General features: G+C 42.4%; 3 protein-coding genes across 3 annotated transcripts in view; 2 read left to right on the forward strand and 1 right to left on the reverse strand.

The window, feature by feature from the left end:
- Positions 1 to 1,214, forward strand: part of SLC9C2 (solute carrier family 9 member C2 (putative)) — a 150,877-nt gene extending 149,663 nt beyond the window's left edge. The window contains exon 31 of the mRNA XM_079945813.1: positions 712 to 1,214. Coding sequence (XP_079801939.1) covers positions 712 to 824 — 113 coding nt within the window. The 3' untranslated portion in view covers positions 825 to 1,214. The remainder of the gene's footprint in view (positions 1 to 711) is intronic.
- Positions 1,215 to 1,269: 55 nt separating this feature from the next.
- On the reverse strand, positions 1,270 to 17,196 carry PRDX6 (peroxiredoxin 6). Its single transcript, XM_079945892.1, has 5 exons — positions 17,008 to 17,196; positions 13,020 to 13,176; positions 9,537 to 9,683; positions 8,631 to 8,777; positions 1,270 to 7,311 (listed from the first exon to the last, which is right to left on the reverse strand). The coding sequence occupies exons 1-5, from the start codon at positions 17,100 to 17,102 to the stop codon at positions 7,183 to 7,185; spliced, it is 675 nt and encodes a 224-aa protein (XP_079802018.1). The 5' UTR covers positions 17,103 to 17,196; the 3' UTR covers positions 1,270 to 7,182.
- Positions 17,197 to 17,348: 152 nt separating this feature from the next.
- Positions 17,349 to 22,172, forward strand: part of LOC307198739 (uncharacterized protein) — a 149,865-nt gene continuing 145,041 nt past the window's right edge. Inside the window, exon 1 of the mRNA XM_079945908.1 lies at positions 17,349 to 17,835. Coding sequence (XP_079802034.1) covers positions 17,751 to 17,835 — 85 coding nt within the window. The 5' untranslated portion in view covers positions 17,349 to 17,750. The remainder of the gene's footprint in view (positions 17,836 to 22,172) is intronic.

The following is a 22,172-nucleotide window of genomic DNA, read 5'->3' on the forward strand; positions in this document are numbered from 1 at the left end:
GTTGGCGAACACTGAGGTGACCATCACCCCAGCCTTCACAGTGTCTTTAGGTCTGCCACTTTGCTACTTCCCCAGCACTCTTGGGGCACAGGAGTGTATGGCAAGGCTGGGAGCTCAGGGTCTAATGTCAGCCCCCTTAGGGCACCCTGAGGGCTATTTTAGAGTGAGGGAAATATATATCACTCTGCATTCCACGATGTGTTTGGGAGGAAAGTCACAAATGGTAGGCCCATGGACTTGATCCAGCCAGTACACTGGATTTGGCCCACATACATGTTTTCTTTTAAAATTGTCAAATATGTAAACATCCAGAAATTTCACATTTAAAAAAATCCAGATTTTGAGCTTTTCTTGAAAAAAAAATCAGAAAGTCTGCCAACCCTCGGTCCTCATATCTATGTGTGGCAACAATCAGACAGAGCTGAGCACCTCTGGCTCCTACAGGGGAAGCAGATGCTCTACGGTTTGCCTCAGTCCACTCCCTCTTGTGTTATATCCAAACTATTTTGTTTGTGTGACCTGCCTCTTCTCATTTGGGTTTGCCAGCCCTTGTATTGGACTTTTGGGAGCCTAGTAACAAATGTCCTTGAGGGAAAAAAGTAAAAAGCCTGTTTGAAAGGGGAGAAGAGAAAGGCGACACTTACAGGGAGAAAGTAAGTTGAAATTTCAAAATATCCTCCTGCTACCTATACTCTTAAATTCCTAATTCAGTTTTTCTGTTTAATGCATTTATTTGGATTGGCTCAGTCAACACCGGTCTTGGAATGACCAAGAGAGACTATCACTGGAAGAGAAAAAATGAGGTAATAAACTTGACACTTTGATTAGATTTTTCTTACTGTGAATATTAAACTACACAGCGAAAATAAATTGTAAAGTCAAGTAGCAACATGTAGGTGGTGAGAAAAATGGCAGCTCGTTAATATGGGAAAATTGGGATTAAAGTTCACCTGAATTACTTAACAATTAAAATTATAGAATATTTTTGAAAACTGTAATTTTGCCCTAGCCCCCCCTCCCAATTTCCCCCCTCCTAACTCCCTTCCTCCCTGATATTTAGTTCAAAAGTAGGGCTATCTGGGATTAAGGATGGGGAGGGCCATTCACCATACACATTAGTTAGACATTTAGTATGTAATAGTTAGACATTAGTTAGACATTAGTATGTAAATATGGATGCTTCTCTCTTTGGAGTGCGCATTCCCATGGATGTGTGGGTCTCTCTGGCGGGGGTGGGGGTGGGGTGGCGCACAGGTAGATCACGGGCATCTTCCTAGGGTATCAATTTTATTTGACAGTCTTTCAAAGGGAGAAGTTAACTCATTTTGCTGTTAGGTTACTTAAAATATTTTATATTGAAACAAACACACTATGGAGTAGGATGACAAATTTGTGTGAATTTAAGATGAAACAAGACATTTTATTATGGAGAGTCACTTATGTGTTGCCCTGACATTTTTTCCTAGTTTCCTCAGCAATCAGAGCTAATTTAGAAAAGTCTGAGAAGTGCTGGAAGCCAGACCTAGAGTTGGGGAGGGAGAGGGCTGGTAGAGGCAAATCTGGTGGGGAGAAGGGTAGCCTGCCAGGGTGGGGGGTGTCTCTGTGAAGGCCCCTAACAGAGTTCCCTTGGGCCAGAGCCCACTGCTGAGTGGGGTGGAGGAGAAGACAGCTCTGACAGAGCAATAGGCGATAGGCAAATGCAGAAGTAGGCCAGGTAGCAGCAACGGTGCCAAGAATGGGCTTCAGGGGCCTTCAGCACCCTTCCTCCCCCAGTTGCCAAGTCACTCCAAATACACGTCTTCTAAGGAAAAGTGATGTGCTGTGTAAAGGCAGCTTCATGAGAAGTCCCTTGGCCCATCACATCCCCAACCAGATAGCCACCCTAAGACCCTCCTAATAGAAATTCTGGTCCTGCCACTATTATTTATGACAATCACGGTGGTTTGCAGTGTTTGTTGGGGGAAGGACAGTGGCATTGACCAAACTGACAGTTCTTTGTTCCTTTAAACAAAGCAATTTAAATCTTTTTAGGTGGTCTTCCTCGGCCATCCTATCCTTTCTTAAAGGGACCCTATTTCACAAATGGGGAACCTCACTGGGAGTCTAGTGATTTGGCTCCTCACTTGCCACTGTCTTTTCCAGGCCCCATTATTAAAAAAATGCTCATTCCAATTTAGGAAAGAAGTCTCCAGCTTCCCTTGCACTCAGTCACAAAGTTAACTGGAATTCAACTCTCCTAACATTGCTCTTTAAGTGCGCCTTTGATACACTACTCTAATTGAATTAATGTATCTCTCTTTACAAGATGATGTTTGATGGTATAGAGTTGCACATGTACTTACTCAAAGTCCTTAATATGTAAGATGTTTTAAAGGGAGTGTTCCAGATAATGGAAACTTTTCAGTAAGTTTTCTGATTGCACTTAAGTTTTTTTCTGAAATGCTCATAGTCAAATATTTTACTTTTGACTTTCTTTTATAGTTGGAAACTGGATACCATTTTAGAAAAGGACGTTAATGGCACTTATGTGATACCTGGAGTCAGGTTAAAGACCGAGCTAATATCCTGACTCAAGTGCTGAAAGATTGTCTGGCAAGGAGTTTACTTAGAAGTTGCTAAAACAATTTACTGCTGCATTTATTTTACAAGCAATTGATGGACTGCTGCAAAAGCTCTAATTCTAAGTAGTTGCATTATATTTAAGATGTTCACAATTCCTCAGGATAATATAAGATATCCTAAAGCTTATGGCCTAGCAAATGAAATCCTGTATCCAGCTGAGAGCAAGTTATAATAGAGCAGGAGTTATCAAAAGCACTGTACAATTAACATACTACTATCTAAAGCATAGGACCTATAATTTTGATTTGTGATATTGCTACAATTAGTGCCTCCCTAATGTTTTTCAGAGTAAAATTATTTCCCCCGTCCCCAATTTAGTAAATATTGAAAAACGGAATAGGTTCCATAACTTTAGTTATTGAAAGCACAGTTTAGGAGAAGTTAACAATCTTACATTGCATAGTACTGTTTGATATCACTTTTCATTTTATTTTAAAAAGTCAAATAAAATAGAATTTTATGATCTGATTGTTTACTTAGAATCTATTATTCCTTTTCATTTCAACAAGATTTTAAAAGAATCTACTCCAGTATAAAATAAAGAGTTACAAAAAAATAGTAATGATTCTCTACTCTAGGGAAAACCATAATAGAAGAATAGAAGGAAACATAAGAGAAAAAGTCAAGCCTTTTACGAACGTTCTGGATACCTAGAATAGGGCAGTATTTCTCAGAGTGGCCTGCGGAGCACCTGTGTGTCAACAAATGTCAGGTGTGGCTGCACATTACAGACCCACAGGACTGCCTGGCTGTTTAAGGAAGTTATCACAGACCCAGTCTCCTTGTAGCCTCCTTCTCCTTCATCCTTGGCCTGTGACTTTTATCCTCAGGGTGGCAAAATGACATCTGTAACTTGGGCATCCCATTTGCTTTTCAGTGAGGCAAGGTGCTTTCTCTTTATTAGGCTTTGCCTTTTAGTCAGGAAGGGACCCCATCCCAGGCCAGCACTATCACATGACCACACTGATCTGTCATCTTAAGATGAATTTTAACTGGCACCTCAACTTGCCACCATTAATACAATCTGAGTATTTTTCGTAAAGAATAAGGGGAAACGGATATTGGGTGAACTGCAGTGTCTGCTGTACTCTGCATCACAAGCCCATACCTGGTATAGGGTTGTTACAGATGAAGAACTTCTGGCCATCTGTAGAATCCATCTCTGGGGGTAGGCCCCTGGCCTGCACATTTTAACCCATTCCTCATGTGATTTAATGCATACTGAAGCTTGAGATGCCTAAGGTAGGGGATAAAGAAGTAGCAGAAAACAGATGTCTGCTCTACAGTCTTGCTTAGGAGGCACACTGCCATGTATTTGAAACAGCTAGAGGATACTTCATTCCACGCATATCAGTTAGGATGCTTTTGGCCTCAGGTACCAGAAAACCCAACTCAAAAAAGCTTAAACACTAAGGTTATTTATTATTTCATGTAACAGAAGTCCAGAGGTAGGACAGGTTCACAGTTGGCAGATTCAGTGAAGATCATAAAGAATCAGATGTTTTTCTTTCTCTCCACTTGGCTGTTGACCTTTACAGCCTCATTCTTTGGCTGGATCCCTGCTCCCAGGCTGTAACATGGCTGCCAGCAGCAGTTTAATGTTTTCTTGTCCATATTCAGTGTGAGAGAGAAAAATGCCTCCCAGTAGCTCTCGTGTGAGAAAGAATTCTTGCAGAAGCTCTGTTGGTCTTCTATTTGTGTCTCAATGCCCATTTCTGAACCAATCACTGAGAAGAAGGTGGCAATGACCTCTTAACTAGTTAATGCACCCTTTAAGCTTGAATCAAAGCTGTACTTCCTCAATTTGCATTGCCCCAAAGTGGAGGGGTCAAATGGAGTAAATCACTGTGCCAGTTCACTGCATCCAATTGGCATCTTGACTTGGCCCTTTAGACACAGCCATTCTGGCTCCTTACCCTTTCCTGAGCTTCTTAATGCATATTCCTACCCTTAGGGTAGAGGTTGGAGGGGAGGTCAGACTTCTGGCAAGACCACACAGGAGCCTCAAGTTGATCACTTTGCTAATCTTAGATGACCATCTCTTCTAGCCAGAACATTTGCTGATTGTCTGAGAAGGCACATGGTGGACTGCCTCTCAAATTCCTATGCTTCTCTCGTAGCCACAGTGGCTGTATAATTCACTTACAGTTAATAAATCTTCGGATTTATTAAATCTGTTCTCCCTATGAAAACAGAGCAACAATCCTGGAAAGGGGAACTCTCCTCTCCAAGCCCCATAGTATATTAAGAATATACTATACTATACTATGGCAATGCATATTCATTATGTAACATTTTATATTTGGAGAAGAATACTTTCACAGTCTTATGGCTTCATGGCTGCTTCATGATAGAACCAGAGATCATTTTGCGGGTACATGACCTCCCTTTTCCTTGAGCTTTTCAGCGTTTTCACAGTGGCAGCACCTATGTGGGTCGAGTAGATATAGCCCACCAAAGTTTGGGTGCCTGAGTGAGTGATAAAAGGGGCAATAGATTTATTGGGGGAAGAACTGATAATTTGATTTTGAATTTATAAATTCAATGGCCAATGTTCCATCGATCAGTAAAGATAAGACTCAAGTTTGAATAATTAACGTTGGAGACTTAGACTTTGAATTGTCACCATAAAAGAAAGTTGAGGCGAGACTCTCCGAGAGACAAGGGCTGAAGAAGGCAAATAGCCAAGGGAAGACAGCAGTGCGGAACCTCACAGTTAGGGAGGTGACAGAATGCGAGGATTCAGGGATTAGTTCAGAAGAGATGTGCTAAGGAGAACCAGATAGTCTTAGTTCTTTAAGGCCAAAACATAGAGTGACTTGGATAAGAGATGACAGCAAGATGCCAGTCCTTTAAGTCTCTTTCAGACCACCATTCACCAGGATACGTAACTTGGAATTTTCACCTTCCTTCTCAACCTTCTTAGTGTCACCCAAATTTTACATGTGCAGAAATCAAGGAAACTAAAAGCTTACTGACTTCTCTAAAACATGGCACCAGGGATCAGCTTTTACATTATTATACTCAGTAAAAGTATAGAGGGCTACATGCAAGAGACTATACCAGGTATGGGACACTTCCTTCTAAACCTAGGACTTAGCACAGCATAATAAGTCTGAGAGACTATGAGTTCAGAATACTTAGCGCTCTTTCCAGAAAAGCAAAAGATGTCCCGTTATCCTCAAGATTCATATTCTTAAATCTAGGACTCCCTTTAAGGTATCAGGTTAGGAGAGTTCTTTGTAGTGGGGGTCACAAATTCCACAGGACCCAGGCAAGTAACATGAAGGAGCAAAGTAGGCCAAGAGATGGGGTGGAATACATTTTCTTTTCTATTTTGTTTTACAAAGCAAAGGAAACACATTTTATTTTACTTTATTTTTGGCCGCACTGGGCAGCACGTGAGATCTTGGTTCCCCGACCCGGGATCAAACCCGTGCCCCCTGCAGTGGAAGCGCGGAGTCTTAACCACTGGACCACCAGGGAAGTCCCTGGAATCACATCTTCATCAGCCGCTCCTCCATTTTCATTATATGAAATTTTATGTGTCTGTCTTTGGAGAAAAGCATGTCAAATCTAGCAAGGAAACATTTGCCCTCAGGACATGAGTCCGAACTAGTACTAGAAAATGTGACAACAGAATTTTCTGATCACGTTTTAACAAAGGATTTACTTGCTGATCACTAAGAAGTAAAATTCAGAAAATAGTCCCCCTCCCCCACTGCAAGAATAAATCTATAATAAAACATTTTCAGTCACCCTCTCCCCTCTTCCCAAGGTGTGCCCTTTCATGTGCACTTCATCGTAGAGCCAACTGACATCCAGAAATACTCTGAAAGGCACCTGGCACTGTCGTGTTGCTCATGCCTCTGGTACACCTCCCTGGCAGGCAAGTGGAACCTTTTCTGTAGCTTCCCACTTTCAATAGAAATTTATTGAAAAATTTTCTTGATAGCAAAATACTTAAAGATTCCTTCCCCCTGCTCATCCTTCAGTTATCTATTGGAAAATTACAGAATTGAAAAGGTTTTGCCCCCAGTTGTGATCAAAACATGAAATATTGAAGAACATCTGGGTTACTCAGTTCTTAGGTTACATATGTAGATATGTACAGAGGAAGCTGAACCCCAAGTTCTATTCCTTCCCAAAATGGGTAACAGAAGAGAGGATTTGATTAGAACAGCTGAAAAAACCTGATAACTCATTCTATGATGGAGCAAAGCAGGCTTTTTCAACCATAAACTGATACCACCTTGTTGGTCATAAACCCTGCAGAGATCCAACAGGATGAGCCTCAGATTTCAAAGAGAGTCAGCAGAGAATGTTAAGATATATGAACAGAAGAGAATGCTGCTAAAGGCACAGAGCAAAGAATCCCAAGGAATTTGTAGTGCCATTTTCATTTAATAAGCCAGTAGTATAGCAACCTAAAGACCTTGGCTGTGATCACACCAGGATGTTTTTATGGTACTGCTGCAGGAAAACATGATGGGCAGCTGGCATCCTCTGGCTCACGGTGCTCAGTGAGCAGCTCCAGCACCAACTCCGTGGAGAGCCAGCCTATGGCTGGGGGGTGTAGCGGAGGTATTTCTTGCCAGATGGGAGCTCTTTGGTGAAGACTCCTTTAGGGAAAATTTTTTTGGCTTCCTCTTCAGGGATGGTTGGAAGGACCATCACACTGTCTCCATTCTATTGAAAAGACATTGTGAATGGTGAAATTCAATCTTATAGTGAAGGCTAAAGGCAATAATTAACTTCAGAAAAGTAGCTACAGTTGCTGATGAGAATAATCAAATCTCCTTTGCTCTATCCCCTCTGAGGAATTTTGTTTTCGCAAGTTGATCTTTGACACTTTGGGAAGGGAAGTATTTCCCCACCTTAACAAGAAATAGTCCTGTTTTAAATCTAGTAATGGCTTGCCACCTAAGTCCTTATCATTGCCCTGCGTGACTGAATCCGGCTTCCTCTCCCATCCCTGGCCTCTCCCCCCACCTCCTGCTGCTGCTTTTCCAGCACGGTGGCTCTCCTATTCCTTGAACATGCCAAGCTCACTATTAGAAAAGCTTCTTAGCTGTTCCTTCAAGCCTGCCGTGCTCTTCCCTCCTAAATATGCGTGACTTGGTCTCTGACTTCTTTCACGTCCTTCCCAAAGGTCCCTTCAGAGAAGGGCCTTTCTTGACAGCCAAATATAAAACCAACCCTCCCACCTGTGCTCCCCTTCTCCCCACCTCTCCTTGATTACTCTCTGTCGCACTTATCGTTACCTAATATACTATAAACTTGTTTATTGTTTGTCTCTACCAACTGGAATTTAAGTTCTATGAGGGCAGGGACTTTACACTGATTGTTCATTGCTGCATCCCTGTGTCTACTGTCTGCGCTCAATAAACATATGGTCAAAGAATGGAAACAGAATATAAATGGTTTGCCTGTCAGAAGAAACAAAATAACAAAACCAGGTGTTCAGGTTAGCATATTAAAAAAATGTAGCAATGTTAAGACAGTCTTGTGGTATTATCCATGTCCTACATATGTCAGGAATCTTAGAGATTAAAAGTTCATGAACAGGTTTCAGAGAATTCTACATAGGTTTAAAAGACTGAAGCTTAAGAGAAATGAAATGTTTCAAGACATTAATACACCACATAGGTTTATATCCACGACTTAAGTGGCCAGTCTAGGTTCTGCTATAAATATTTTGCCATCAGGGAAGAGTTAAAGGTTTTTTAAAAAATCCTTTTACTAGGAAAAGGAATGATTCTGACCAATTAATTTGTCCAAATAATCTAAAAGTTAGAAATACAGGGAGTTTATATAAAAGGGGTTAAAGACCCTGAAAATGGCCTCTCAGCAAATCTTAAACTCAGCCAGGAGGAAAAGCCCTCCCAGTGTACTTGCATGCCAGAAACAAGAGCCCCACATAACACTGACCCTGGAGGTAGCCACTGAGAGACTGGCCCCACATGCCTTCCAGGCAAGCTGGGTATCTGCCCTTTTAACACCTTTACCTTCCAATCAACTGGGGTGGCAACCCTCTTTTCTGCTGTCAGCTGCAGAGAGATAATTACTCGGAGAATCTCATCAAAGTTCCTGCCAGTGGTAGCCGGGTAGAGGATGGACAGTTTTAGCTTCTTATCAGGACCAAAAACAAATACCTGCAAAGCACACAGACACATAAACAGGACGAACTCTTTGAATGTTTTTGATACTAAAGCCTCTCAGAAGGCTCTTAAGTCATTAAAAATGTTCAAGGGTATAACAAAACAACAACAGAAATCTGCAAATATCTAGAAAGATACACCAAACAAACCGGGTGGCTGGAGTAGACATGATTTTCTTCTCCATGTTATATTTCTAAACTTGAAGGAAATTATATTTGGCTCTGGCTGTCTCAGCAAGAAACACTGATTTGCGAACTGAATCCAGGAAAGGCCTCAGGAAGGTACTATGTTAACTACGGAAGATTATCATAAAAATAATACTAATGGGAGTTGATCCTGGTCCTCAAATTGTTGTATATTTTTGCAGATGTGGGAATAAGTTTGTTCCCTAGTGGGTAAGGACAGAACAAATAAGAATTCAAAACCAGGGATGCCTTACGAAGAAGGCTATGACCCACCGCCTCAAAGAGTGGGCTGTCAGGAGGACTACAGAAAAAGATTTCTCAATTTTAGGTGACATCCTAGAATAACTATTTTTATGTATTTTCAAAAGCGGTGAATTAAGCAGTTTAAAAGTTTAGCTGAAAAATTTTACTTTGTACCAGCATTTAGATAAGAAGTGAGAGTGCCACCAGGACACTTGTATCCTAATTGGACATAGTCCCCCATTTCCTTTAGTTGGTCCAAGCATTTACTTGGACATATGTAGCCTGGTCAGTCACAATGACTATGTAATGGATGTATGCAACTCACCACACGAGCTGTTACGGGCATGCCCTTTTCGTCCTTCTCTGCTGGGTCCAGCATGCCCAGCTGGATGGCAAGGTCCCGATTCTTATCATCAATGATGGGAAAAGGTAACTTTTCTGTGGGCTCATCACCATTGTAAGCATTGATATCCTGAAATGCAGGGGAGAGAGAAAAGAGGAAACTAAACCAGGCATATCCTCTGAATTCAATCAGTTAACAGTCATTGTCTTGTAAGACAGGGAAGAGAGGACCATAATCATCATAATTTCTCTAAGCTATTTTAATAAGAAAATTAATGAATGAACACTCCTCATCCCAACTGCTCATTGACAGGAATAACGGTAGGGTGTAGTACTTAGGTTATAACCTAGAGCCTTCTCATGCCCAAGTCTCTTAAAATTCAGCATGCGTTTACTGCTCTGAGAAAGCAGCATTAAACTCTTTAAAAGTTGAATAATATAGAGTTAGACTTCAATCCAGGGTACCTATGCGTACCCAAATACTATAAAAACCATCAGTAGCAATGAGTTCACATCCAGAAATTAAAGCACATGCAAAGATAATTTTATAGATCTGGCCCCTGCCTCAAAAGCACCCTGACTCAGACATTAAGCTACTGTAACAAAGATATTAAGACATGAAAAGAAAACACAAAACTTAAAGCAAACACAAGAATGGAGAGTTGAATATTCACTTCAAGGACAAGTCAAAGGTAAAAATGGGTGAAAAGGCAGAGGTGAATTTACACTAGGGTGAAATCCACATAAAAACAAAGCATTCCAAGTCTGAACTAAAGGACAATAATGTACTTGCTTCCACTCTCTATCCCTTCCTCCCCTAGTTAAAAACTTCATCCATTTTTCTATTCTGTGAAGTTTTGGGGGAAAAAAAAAGATCTAGCTTCGTTATTTGATCTGGTGTTGACATTGCATTTAAGGTGGGCTAAGCATTATGGTAAGTACGTGTGGGATGCAGATGAGGAAGACACGGTTCCTGCCTTTAAAGGAACTTCTAATTTAGTTGGATGATTTCCGTAAGAAGTAGCAACAAACGCAAGACGGTAATATGTAAATGGCAAATGCTGAAGTACACCAGCATCCCCATTTGTGAGACTGCTGGAGTTAGGAGAGACTTCAAGAAAGGCGTATGACTTTTACCTGGGCCTTTGAAGGGTGGATAAGATTTTCACAGGGCAAAAGAAGGCATTCCAGGGAGGGGGAGCAATATTACTGAAACATGTAGGCAAATCTGAGCATAAACTGTTGACTGGCGAAAGAGGAATTTATCTGGGTAGAGTTTTAGGAAGTAGTGAAAAAGAGGCGTTAAAGCTGGAATAAGGTCAATTTATTATGTGGAGCCTTGAAAGTAAAACAGGAGTTGATGGCATAGCAGATATGAACCTTTGTGGATTTCTCAACAGAGATGCCATAGGATAAAAGTGGCATTCATGAACTTTGAAATGGATAACAACAAATTTTAACATGTTTCTTAATTTTATTAGCTTAACCTCCCTTCTGCTGTCACTGGCGGTCTATCAGGTCGCCACAGCTAAAATAACAATCAATATGGTTTCATACTAGAGGCACCTTGAGGTTTCCTACGTAACCAGTTGTGTGTCAAAGTTTGGACACTGCTTCTGAAAGTTGGGACTTATTTCCTATTTAATGCAATCACAGTTTTGAAAATTCTAGGGCACAAGCTCACCAGTGAAAATGAACCTGGGTGTGTTCCTATACTTTGAAGGGTATTATATAATTGGCTATAAACTCTTCCTTCAGCCACCTGTACTTGCAATGATTGCTCTGCAGTAATTTTCAACCCTGCCATTTGCATGATAGGCACTACATTACACCCATGAAAAGCAAAGAACAATATGCTTTGGCTTTATACTAAAATCAAGCAAATTCCTACTCTCTATCATCTAGTGTCAAAGAGAGTATTAGTTTGGGGTTCAAATCCCACTGCCACCATTTTCTTGCAGGGAAGTCTTTAGTGTGTCCTTCCAACTGCCTGGGTGAAAAAAGTACTCTCATCTGAAAAGCTGGGAGCAGGAACCATATACCTCCCCTACAGGGCTGCTCCCAGAAACTAACGAGAAACTGCCTGTGAGATACTGTGGAAATGCCAATGACCATTCACAGCCAAGTGTAAGGAATGAAAACAATCCACCTCAAGAAAGAGAAATGCCTTCCCTTTTCTCCTATACATGATTCTTCTAATCTCAGACACTTAGAATTAACTGGTATAAAGTGGCATGGGATGCAGCCCCAGGTGGCCAGCTCACAAGTCAGTACTACATCGTATATTCAGTTGCATGTCAAGTGCTCGACATAGTGCCTAGTGCACAGTAAGCATCCTTTGAAAGTTCCCTATCATTATTTAGTAGACACTGTAGCAAAGTCATTAAAATGTTCTCAAGTTAAATCTAGACCACCACATTTATTATCCAAGTAAATCCTTTTGTTGGGAGTACACAGGTCCTTCAGTTCATTCATTTGACAAATACAGACTGCCTGCCTGCCTAGGAGGTCCTGAGTACTGAGCACTGTTCCAGCAGTGCACGAAACAGGAGTCTGCCCTGCTGAGCCTCCACTCTGGTGGGGAGAAACAAACAAACGAAATCAGCAATGTGCAGAGTATTTTAGACGGTGACAAGTGCTAAGGAGACAAATCAGGGGAGGATGGGGAGTACAGAGGGGAGTTATAATTTTAGATAAGGAGGGCAAGGGTGGCCTTAATGGGTATCATTTGAATTGAGACTTGAAAGGCGTGAGGGCAAGCCACAAAGATCCCTGGGGAAAAAGTCTTCCAAACAGGATTCTGGATATATTTTGAAGGTAGAGCAGGCAAGTTAGCTGATGAATCAGACATGTGAAGTGAAAACACCAGAGGAATTAAGGATGACTCCTGGATTTTTGGCCTGAGCAACTACAAAAATACAGATGCCATTAGCTGAGATGAGTAAGACCCCCGGGATTAAGAACAGGAGCCCCGTTTTAGACATGCTGGATTTGAGGTGATAGGACATCCCAGGGGAGATGCTGTAGGCGGTGGTTTCACCAATCTGGAAGCCAGCAGAGTCTGGCCTAGAGATGGAAATTTGGGAATCATAGCATAGAGATGTGGGTGGATGAGTTTACCAAGGTGAAGAATGTAGATAAAAAGAGAAGACGTCCAAGAAGTGAGTCCAGGGCAACTCCAGCATATATTCAGTATTAGGAGCCGGGAGATGAGGAAGCTCATGCCGCACATGAGCAGGAACAGCTAGAGAAGTGGTGTCCTGGAAGCCAAGAAAGAAGGGGGCTGAGAACTGACCACTGGATTTAGCAAGGTGGAGGTCACTGTGCAGTCCAAGTCAGACTTTCAAATAATCAGTGAAGGCTGAATCTGAGCCTTACTTGTACCTTCACCTCAAAAAACCAAGCTACTCTATAAAATTTATAGCTTAATCTGTAACCTCAAAGCATATGCCAACGGGCACTGTACCTTGCTCCAGGCAAGATGGTCTTCAACACTGTCTATTGAAAGGGCAATCATCTTAACGTTCCTCTTGGCAAATTCTGGTGCCAGCTTTGCTGCTCTGCCAAGCTCCGTGGTACACACTGGGGTAAAGTCCCGAGGGTGGGAGAAGAGAATGCCCCATCTGAATGAAGGAAAAGAAGGTCACAGTTGAATGAATAGATTATCACCAGCATCACGTACAATGAAAAATCACAAATCCTAGATCAAAAATGACTTTCTTTTTCAAATGAGTGCTTATGAAGACAATCACTTTTAAACTTTTCTGCTGAGGAATGCTTTTTGATCTTCTTATCTCCAGAAAAGCCTATGTTTAAAGCCCAATTCAATCAAAGATATGAAATTCAACATGATAAATATTTAAAAAGACTGTAAGGATGCTGCCTCCTTTAATAACTCTAGAGCCACCCTGAGTCCTTTTCAGCTAATAAAATCTGTGCTACTCAAACCAAGTACTTATTGAAATAATTTTTTTTTCTTTTTACTCTTTCTACATTTTTTTCTAAGCACAGATATGCTGACATTCACCTCCAGTAATGGATGTTCCAATATGCCCTGAATCTAGACCAATGCCTGACTACAATAATAAACAGATTATGTAATCTGAAATAAATAGGCTTCTATCCTCTATTTATATGTAAAATTAAAGCTGACACTTGGTTCTTTGAAGTGAACAGATATAAAAACTTCTGTAAAACTAGTTTACTGATCTAACCTGCTAAATAGGACACCCAATATTTGTACCCTGACCAAACAACAGCATTTTAAGAGTTTTACCTATCTCTTCATTTGCAGTTTATTATTCTTTTTGCGTTAGACCAAGTGGGTAGAAAATGATAGCCTCCAATGTCGATTTCTACAACTACAGATTCTTAGGGAAATACTAATATCTAAATCATCATTGCCTAAGGTTAAATTCGTGTAAGTTTTAAGCACATTTCAAGCTAAAAGTCACCAAGAACTTTGGAGTACTGTTTCCTTCTCCTGGGCAACAGAAACTACTCTTTCGACTGAAAAGGAAAACCTAACACACAGTTTCCACACTCCTGTTGACTTAACAACATTAAAGCAGGATCCTAAACTAGTAGATGACTAACTCTAGCCTAGAAGCCAAGCTGACTTCCCTAAAGATTGCCAAGTTTTCTGAAGCACAAAGAAGAAAGCAGAGACAAGGTACCTAATTCCCGGCTACATTTGCCACTCAACTCCCAAGGTTTCAGGAAAGGAAAAGACCTTCTTACAAAAAGGATGGATGGCCCTATGGCAAGACTGGGAAGAGAGGGGTAATATTTTTAAGATTGTGGAGGGGTGTGGTATGTTTACTTTTGATAAAGGGCAATAAGACATTAAGTATGTTTTGAAATAAGCTAGCTATGAGTAAAATGTAGGCCTTAGAGTCTGTGGTAAAGGATCTGTTTAAGGGTCAGATGAGACTTAAGGAAAGTCTCCAGAACTTGAGAAAAAATGAGCAGGGCACTTCTTCCTGTATTGTTAAAGAGGTGATTAATTAGAAAAATCAGGCATTCTCTTTCCATTGTGAATCAGGAGACTGTATTGCTGAATCATGTTAAGGAACTCGTTTGAGGCCACTTCACATCCTCCCCTCTCCCAGAAGCCAAAACTCTAGTTTGCCACATGGCTAGGAACAGGATAAACTCTGGGAATGTCTTACTGTGGCCTGCCTCTCCTCTAAGTCTCCCTACTGCTGCTCTTCAGAGGAATACAATTACATTATCCCCTTTCCTTTTTCCTCATTTTCAAAAGCCAAAAGGTGTCTTCATTTAAGGGAGGGGTCCCCACTCACTAAGCCCCAGAAAACCCAGGGAAAACCCATGTTTTGTTTGGTGAAGATGTACTGTGAAGAAGCTGCTTATACCCCACACATACAGAAACAGTGACTGGGCTCAATAAACTCACTAAATGCAGCACCCAAACCCCTTAGTTGTTTCCAGTTGTCAGGGGCAGGGTAGAACCTGTAACGTTTGAAATTATTTTAATTTTCTCCAGAACACACCTGGATCAAAATTTGATCGTATGAATTGAAATCACATTAAGAATGGAGTTTGGAAAAATTATATTAGGCAAAAATCCATGTATTACAATGATATAAAGGGCTCAAACTTATTTTCGGGGTAGGGCAGGAAATAGTACTATCCCATGCCTGACCCAAGGCAGACTTGTATATTTTTGTTTAGATGCAGATAGTTTTCTCATCTTCCTACTTATGGCTCCCTGAGAAGGTACCACTTTTAGTCAAATTAAGATAGATCGAGGACAATAAATGACAACAAAAAAGTCCCAAACAAATAGGGTTAGCTTAAATAGTGACATCATTTATAACTATTGCTACAGTAAATATGCTTTATATTAATATTTATTTGCAACCTAAGAGTTCTGGGAAAATTTTGTTTTATGAGGGTGAGGGCTGTAGGCAGGAATGGGAAGGAACATTATCTAAAAATCCCATCGAGTTTTGGAGAAATACTAATACCTAAATTCTGAGTATGAGACTGGGCATAGTCTGTATTTCTGAATTCTTTCCCTGCCTTTACTGCCTGAATGTTCATTTCTCATCCTTTCTCTAGCCTAGTCCTCTCTTGCAAAAAACTTAGCTCTTCCCTTAATCAGTAGCTGGCAAATGGATTTAAGGGGCGGTAAGGGGTTGGTTAGGCCTAAGGTATAAGAATCTCTTCCAGGTGCTCTGCACAGGCCTGTCCAATCCTTGATTAATCTCATAAACTGCACCCTCTGTGTGTAATATATGTACCTGGACACTGTATATAAAAGGGATACAAAGCAAGAAGGAATTCTAACACCTTAGACCACAGTGTAGTGGGGCCACTGGAACTCCAGAACTATAATGTAACTAGACACATCTGGGATGTTTCACATTAAATCTAATCAACTTAAAGTTTGCTGATTCAGGAGCTGTACAACCACAGTAACGCCAATATACTCCTAGGCATAAAGGTATGATTGCCAGGCTAGATCATGGGTCACCAATTTGGCAAGTCTACCTGAGGCTGGAAGCAAGGCAGAAGGGGGAAGGGGCAGTGAGAGGCACTCTGCAGTGAAACAAAAGGGTCTCAAAGGGGAAGGTACGGGTGTCCAGGTGCTTGGCTATCCATGCCCACTGCAACTGAACAACCTCAGAAAGCCCTTCCCTCAAGGTGTTGCAAGTTCTGGAATGAAGGACACACACACACATACAGAGTGTTCTGGGTTCCTCCCAAAGCTGTTATCAAATCACATTCTAGCAGCTGGGGGAGGTTCTGGGCAAAAAGTCTTTCAGCCACTATCTGGCACCTGGTGGTTTCAAATTTTTTGTGCTGAGAAGACTGCAAATACCACTGCAGCAAGTAGAACCCTCACATAACACGCTGGGCCCTTCCTGAACCTTCAGCCAGTAGCAGTGTCCTCTGACTCTGGCTTTGGACACCAACCTTCCCCAGGGAGCAAATTCCAGAACGGAGGGAGGGAGGAGGTGCGACCCTGGGCACGAGTACCGGGGAACTGACCGCCGATGCTGCCCGGCCCCTGCCCCCTCCGGCCTTCGGCTGGACCATACTACTTGCACAGTTTACCAAACAGAGGCAAACAGACGAGCTCTCCTCCGCACCGGCCTCCCGAACCCGGGACCTGCGCGGTCCCAATTTTGTTCCCCTCCCCCTTCCTCACTCCGGAGCCGGCCCAGCCACGCGGGGGACGGAAGGCGAGAGAGGATCCAATGGCCGGCGGAGGGCGGGCCGGAGGGTCGGGGCCAGCCAGCAGCGCTCGGCCGCCGCGGGGCAGAAGCCACACAACGAGAGGCACGTGCAGGAACTGGTGCAGGGAGGAGGCGGGCGGCGAGCAGGGGGCTGAGCGGTGAGGAGGACGGAAGGGAGAAACAAGGGAAGGCACCCCTGAGTCCGGGCGTAACCCGAGGTCAGGGTAGGGTGAAGAGGTGGCCACTTACGAGTCTCCCAGATAGTCGTGGAAACGGATGCGGCCGATGGTAGTATTGGCCTCGAAGTTGGGAGCCTTGTCCCCGAGAAGGAGCCCTCCGGGCATGGCGACAGCGATGACACGGAAGGAGGACTAGGCGCAACGGCGACAACCACCAGCTGGCTGGTTCCGGCGTGTGTGCTGGGAGGCGGAATAAATGGGGCTTCCAGGGGCGGGACGGGAGGGGCGGGGGTGGGCGGGACCAAAGGAAAGCCTAGATAGACGGAGTCGCGGCGGGAGCGATGGGCGGGACAAGGGGCGGGGCCAGGCCGTGGGCGGGGTGGGCGGGGCCGCGGCTGGCGTGGGCGGGAGCGAGAGTCCGGAACCGGCGGGAGTCTGGGACTGGGCTAGGGGAGGACAGCCCTGTGCCGGGTCCGGCACCTCGCCAGGCCTCTGCCCTGCCGGGAGCCTGTGGACAGTATCATTCTCTCCTCACGTGACAGGGAACTCAGTGACGTCGCCGTTTGGAGGCTTGGGGGTGCGTTCTGGGCTTTGGAAGTAAAGGAAGCGGAACGCAGTAGGAATGGGAGCCCCAAGGCGGACAGCCGCCCTGAGGAGCCACACGAATCCGCTGCTACCTTCCTGCACACCCACTCACGGCCGACTCCTGGCAGAGGGTTCTGGCGACCCCTGCACTCCCCGCTCTGTTAGTGTGAGCGTCTGGCATCCTGAGCGCCCCAGCCAGCCTAGCCATCCTGATTTCTGTATCAAAGGATGTGGCAAGACCCAAGCATGTGGGGCACCTTGCGTCAGAGGAAGTGGCTTTCTTGTTGCAGCAAAAATTCCAGCACCCATATCAGTAAGTGCTTGGGGGAATGTGACCAAACTTTTATTTTTATTCCACTCCCAGAGTTCATTATGAACCATAAGATATTCAACACAATTATCCTGAAGTTTAAATATAAATTTTAAAACATATTGTGATCTATTGTGTGCAAGTCAACTCTGCCACCCAAGGAAGTGGGAAGTTTAGATTCATTTATTTACTTTCTATGTGCCAAGCACAAGGTAGCCAAGATGACTGTTCTCTTGGAGCTTTCATTATAGTGAGGGATACCTATTTAACCAAGAATATATTAGACAGTAGTAAATCCTATTCAGAGAAAATAAGATTATGTGCTAGAGGGTAACTGAGGTGCTGCTTCTATTGGGTGGTCTGGTCTGGGAAAGCCTCCAGGGTAATGTAGGTAAACCATAAGTAGTTACTGCTGCCATTGTGCCTAGAGTGTTCCTTTTTGGGGATGAGCTCCCAACTTCGAGGCCAAAACAACCAGTTATTAGCTGCATATGTTTCCACAACTATTTTAGTTTACATAGTAAGTGCTCTGGAAATGGTAGCTATTATTTGGATGATGGTAGTAGGTTATGCAATAACCCTTGCTTTGCCAACTGTTTGCTAGGCACTGTGCCAGACCTGGTGATACAGAGAAGAGATACAGTCTCTGCTCATACAGGGAAAGCAGACGTACATACAGTTACGAAAAAAACGTAAATGCTGATGGAGGGTTGGGGGGAGGGGAGGGTCCCAGATTGTTAGAGTCCAAAGGTATGAAAAATTCTCTGGGTGGGGCTCCTCAGGCTTAAAAAAGGCACAGGGCAGTGTTAAGAGAAGTGACTCACATACTAAGATTTGTTTTCATCATAGTGATGTTTTTGTGTGTGGGCATGCTAATCATACTTTCCAAGTTCTCCTCTGAACAAAGACTTGTAGTAAGATTACTGGAAAAATTTCTTAGCCACTCTGGAAAACTCTGTGAAGCTACTATAATTTAATCTGTAAACTAATTTGACTCCAAGCTGTGCCCCACCACTTACTGACATTGTCTATTGGCAGTTTAACCACACTCTTGCCCTGTTATTTTTCTTAGGTTAGAATTAGGAGGAAAATGAGTCCCATCCTAATGTAACCCTATCTCTGGCAAAAATTGTAAAAGTTAAAGGTTGACTAAAGGCCATATGTTTCAAGGTGGAACAAGGTAGAGCATGTTTCTTTGTAAAAGTAGAGAATGTTCCCATATACTTAATATGCAGACAAAGTCAAAGGAACACCAACTGTCCTGCCTGACTCTTGTAGGTAGTTGAGTTTAACCTCTGTACTACACTGAAGGAAGATGTAGTAGCCAGGAGAAGAGTGGAGAGTGGCAGGAATTCCAGAAGCAGAGCAGCAGATGACTGATGCTGAAGGGTGCAAGATAACCTATCTAGTCATTAAAGGATACTTTACACAGGATACTGATAGCCTGCTAGCTTCCAACCTTAAACTACAGTGGGCTAAGCCCCACTGTAGAGGGAAAAGCAAGAAGTGCCATGAGAAAGGAGGAGGGGCCAGGGAGGCATCCCAGGGAGAGACCAGAATGTGGAAAAGGGAGAGTTGCAGAGAGGGTGGAGGCTTTATCAGAAAAAAATGTCTTCTGACAGCTGGCAGGGTTGGGGAGAACTTGAAGTCCTTAGAATTAACTCCTGATTGACAGGAAGGAAGGGTTTGCAGGGGTTTTCAGAGGGCTCTGACTGTTGGCTGATTGATAGTCTCTTCTGTCCTTACTGCTTTGGACGGACTGAAGGAAAAGGTGAAGGGATTGGCAATGGCCATTTGGAAGAACAACAGTACATTAGGTTGTCTCCTCTCTCACTAGGTTGTGAACTCCTAAAGCTTAGACCATGTGTTATTGATAAATATTTGTGACCTGTTAGACATAGTGGTGTGGAGCTAGATTGCACAAAGTATTGAAGAAGCGTTTGGGCACCTTCCTACAGCCACATAGCAAAGCTTCTTGTCCACCTTCTGCTGGAAATAAAAGAGCAATGTGTCCCTGGTTATAATTGTAGCTAGGCAAAAATTCTTATGCATGTGGGAGGAGATATATAAAATTTACCTTCTGCTGGAAATAAAAGAGCAATGTGTCCCTGGTTATAATTGTAGCTAGGTAAAAATTCTTATGCATGTGGGAGGAGATATATAAAATTTGAAATTAATGTTAGGAAGGTGGGATGATGTTTTTAAAACAATTTTTATAAAGCTTTCTTGTTAAATTTGATTTTCTTTTCAGAAAAAAAAAAATAGAAAGAGGTATTGGAGTACAGGAAACTGCTGATCAGGGCAGTGCTATCAACCTGCTGTGTGAGTGGGGCTGATAATCTCTCCACTGCTCTTCTTTATCATGTTTAATGTGGGTACTCCTCCCTATCATATCCTCCAACCTGGAAAGAAAGCAAAGTATTGGGCTGGCCAAAAAGTTCATTCAGGTTTTCCCATAAGATCCTATGAAAAACCTGAACGAATTTTTTGGCCAACCCAATAGGATACGTGGGAGTAAAAATGAAAACAAAACAGCTTTTAAAATGCTAAAACGATGAATAGTTCTCAGAGGGGCTTTGGAGCAGTAAGTTCTGACACTTCTTTTCTCAAATAAAGCACTCTTCCTGAAATTTTACTGCTTACACTGAAAGAGACTGTTTAGTAAGTTTCACAAATTATGATTTTTTTGGGGGAAAAATTTACTCATAAATGGTTAAAGGATTAGATTTTAAAGCATGATATAATAAAAACCAAAAGCCAATTTGGAATTGCTTAAAGGATGTTGAGTTAAGTTAACCAATTTTTTTCTGCTTTTAGTTAAGCATAAAAGGCCTGATGCTCTAAAGGAAAAAAATTAAGATTTTTACAGAGTGGGCAGTGAATATCAATTCGTGAAGCTTCATATCTGTGTGTGTGTGTGTGTGTGTGTGTGTATGTATGTGTATATATATATATATATATATATATATAGAGAGAGAGAGAGAGAGAGAGAGAGAGAGAGAGAGAGAGAGAGAGAGAGAGGGAGGGAGAGGGAGAGGGAGAGGGAGAGAGAGAGAGAGAGAAAGAGATTGTCATAGAGAGGAAGGAGGGGAAAGGTAAAGAGAGAAACCAGAGAACAAAGAATTCATAGGAGCTGGGAAAGGGAAGAAGAAAGAAAAAGGGGAAAAAAAAGAAGTGTTTTGGAGAGGAACCAATCTGAATGCCTGCCTTGCCCAGACTCCTCCTAAGGAAAACTGACCACATGGCCCTGCCACTCTTGCCATCAGTGGTTGCACAGGACTGGGTGTCTGGCTCAAAGGCAATCACCCTACAGACTGCCTAACAGCTTGTGGGGGCCTGGTACACAATGCCTTATTATTGGATCTTCTTTGGGTGGCTGGAATGCAAGAAAACATATTCAGACAGCAGTTCACAGTAGGGGTAGAAGCTGAAAGATGGTCAGGTAAGGTAGTAAGCAGAAGCCATGAGACAGCCAGGAGAAGAATGGAGAGTGGCAGGAACTCTAGAAGCAGAGCAGCAGATGACTGATGCTGAAGGGTGCAAGATAACCTATCTAGTCATTAAAGGATACTTTACACAGGATACTAATAGCCTGCTAGCTCCCAAACTTAAATTCTTTGAGGCCTAATGCCAGGGTGAACTAAAGCTGGGTGGTGAGAGAAGTCCTCCCCAGGTACAGGCAATCAAGCTATGAATTTTCTGAGAATTTAAAGATGGTGACAATGATAATAATAATATTAACCTGCTTGCTATTATCACCAAGATCTGGCTGTTCCAAGCAATGTTAGTGATACAGTACTCTTAGACAAATCTTGATGCTGGTCTAAATCATAAACAATTGCTGCAGTCACTGTTGAGTTTTAATAATGTATATACCTTAGCTGCAGATTGGCACATTTTAATTACTTATCCTTTATTTTTAAAAAGGTCTTCTACATAGAAGTTAATTTGGAGAATTCTCCATTATATAATCAGCTCTCTCTGTATATAGACCTCATTTATTTCAAGAGTGAATTGGTTGTGGTTCAAGCTGTCTTCTAGCACAGTTTCTGTCTCCAACTCCTGAGGTAATAATTCCTGCATTTAAACAACAGATTTGAAGTAAGCAACAATAGCTCAATGATTATAAAGTTAAAGTAACAACTCAAGGTACTTTATTATGAGTGACCACTTGGAATTTTTGTGTTTAAAATTTAAAACATGTATGTACTATCGTGTCATCTGCAAACAGTGATGGTTTTACTTCTTCCTTTCCTATATAGATTCCTTTTATTTCTTTTTCTTCTCTGATTGCTGTGGCTAAAACTTCCAAAACTATGTTGAATAAAAATGGCGAGAGT

Source organism: Stenella coeruleoalba (genome assembly GCF_951394435.1).
Source record: "Stenella coeruleoalba genome assembly, chromosome: 1".
Lineage (NCBI taxonomy): Eukaryota > Metazoa > Chordata > Mammalia > Artiodactyla > Delphinidae > Stenella > Stenella coeruleoalba.

What these genes read in the sequence shown, in the direction of transcription:
- PRDX6 (XM_079945892.1), bottom strand. Translation starts at nt 17,102, where the DNA reads ATGCCCGGAGGGCTCCTTCTCGGGGACAAGGCTCCCAACTTCGAGGCC. An exon ending in CACGACTATCTGGGAGACTC is followed by an intron (nt 13,177 to 17,007) that starts GTAAGTGGCCAC and finishes TCCTTCATTCAG; the next exon opens with ATGGGGCATTCTCTTCTCCC. An exon ending in CCACCCCAGTTGATTGGAAG is followed by an intron (nt 7,312 to 8,630) that starts GTAAAGGTGTTA and finishes TCTTTTCAATAG; the next exon opens with AATGGAGACAGTGTGATGGT.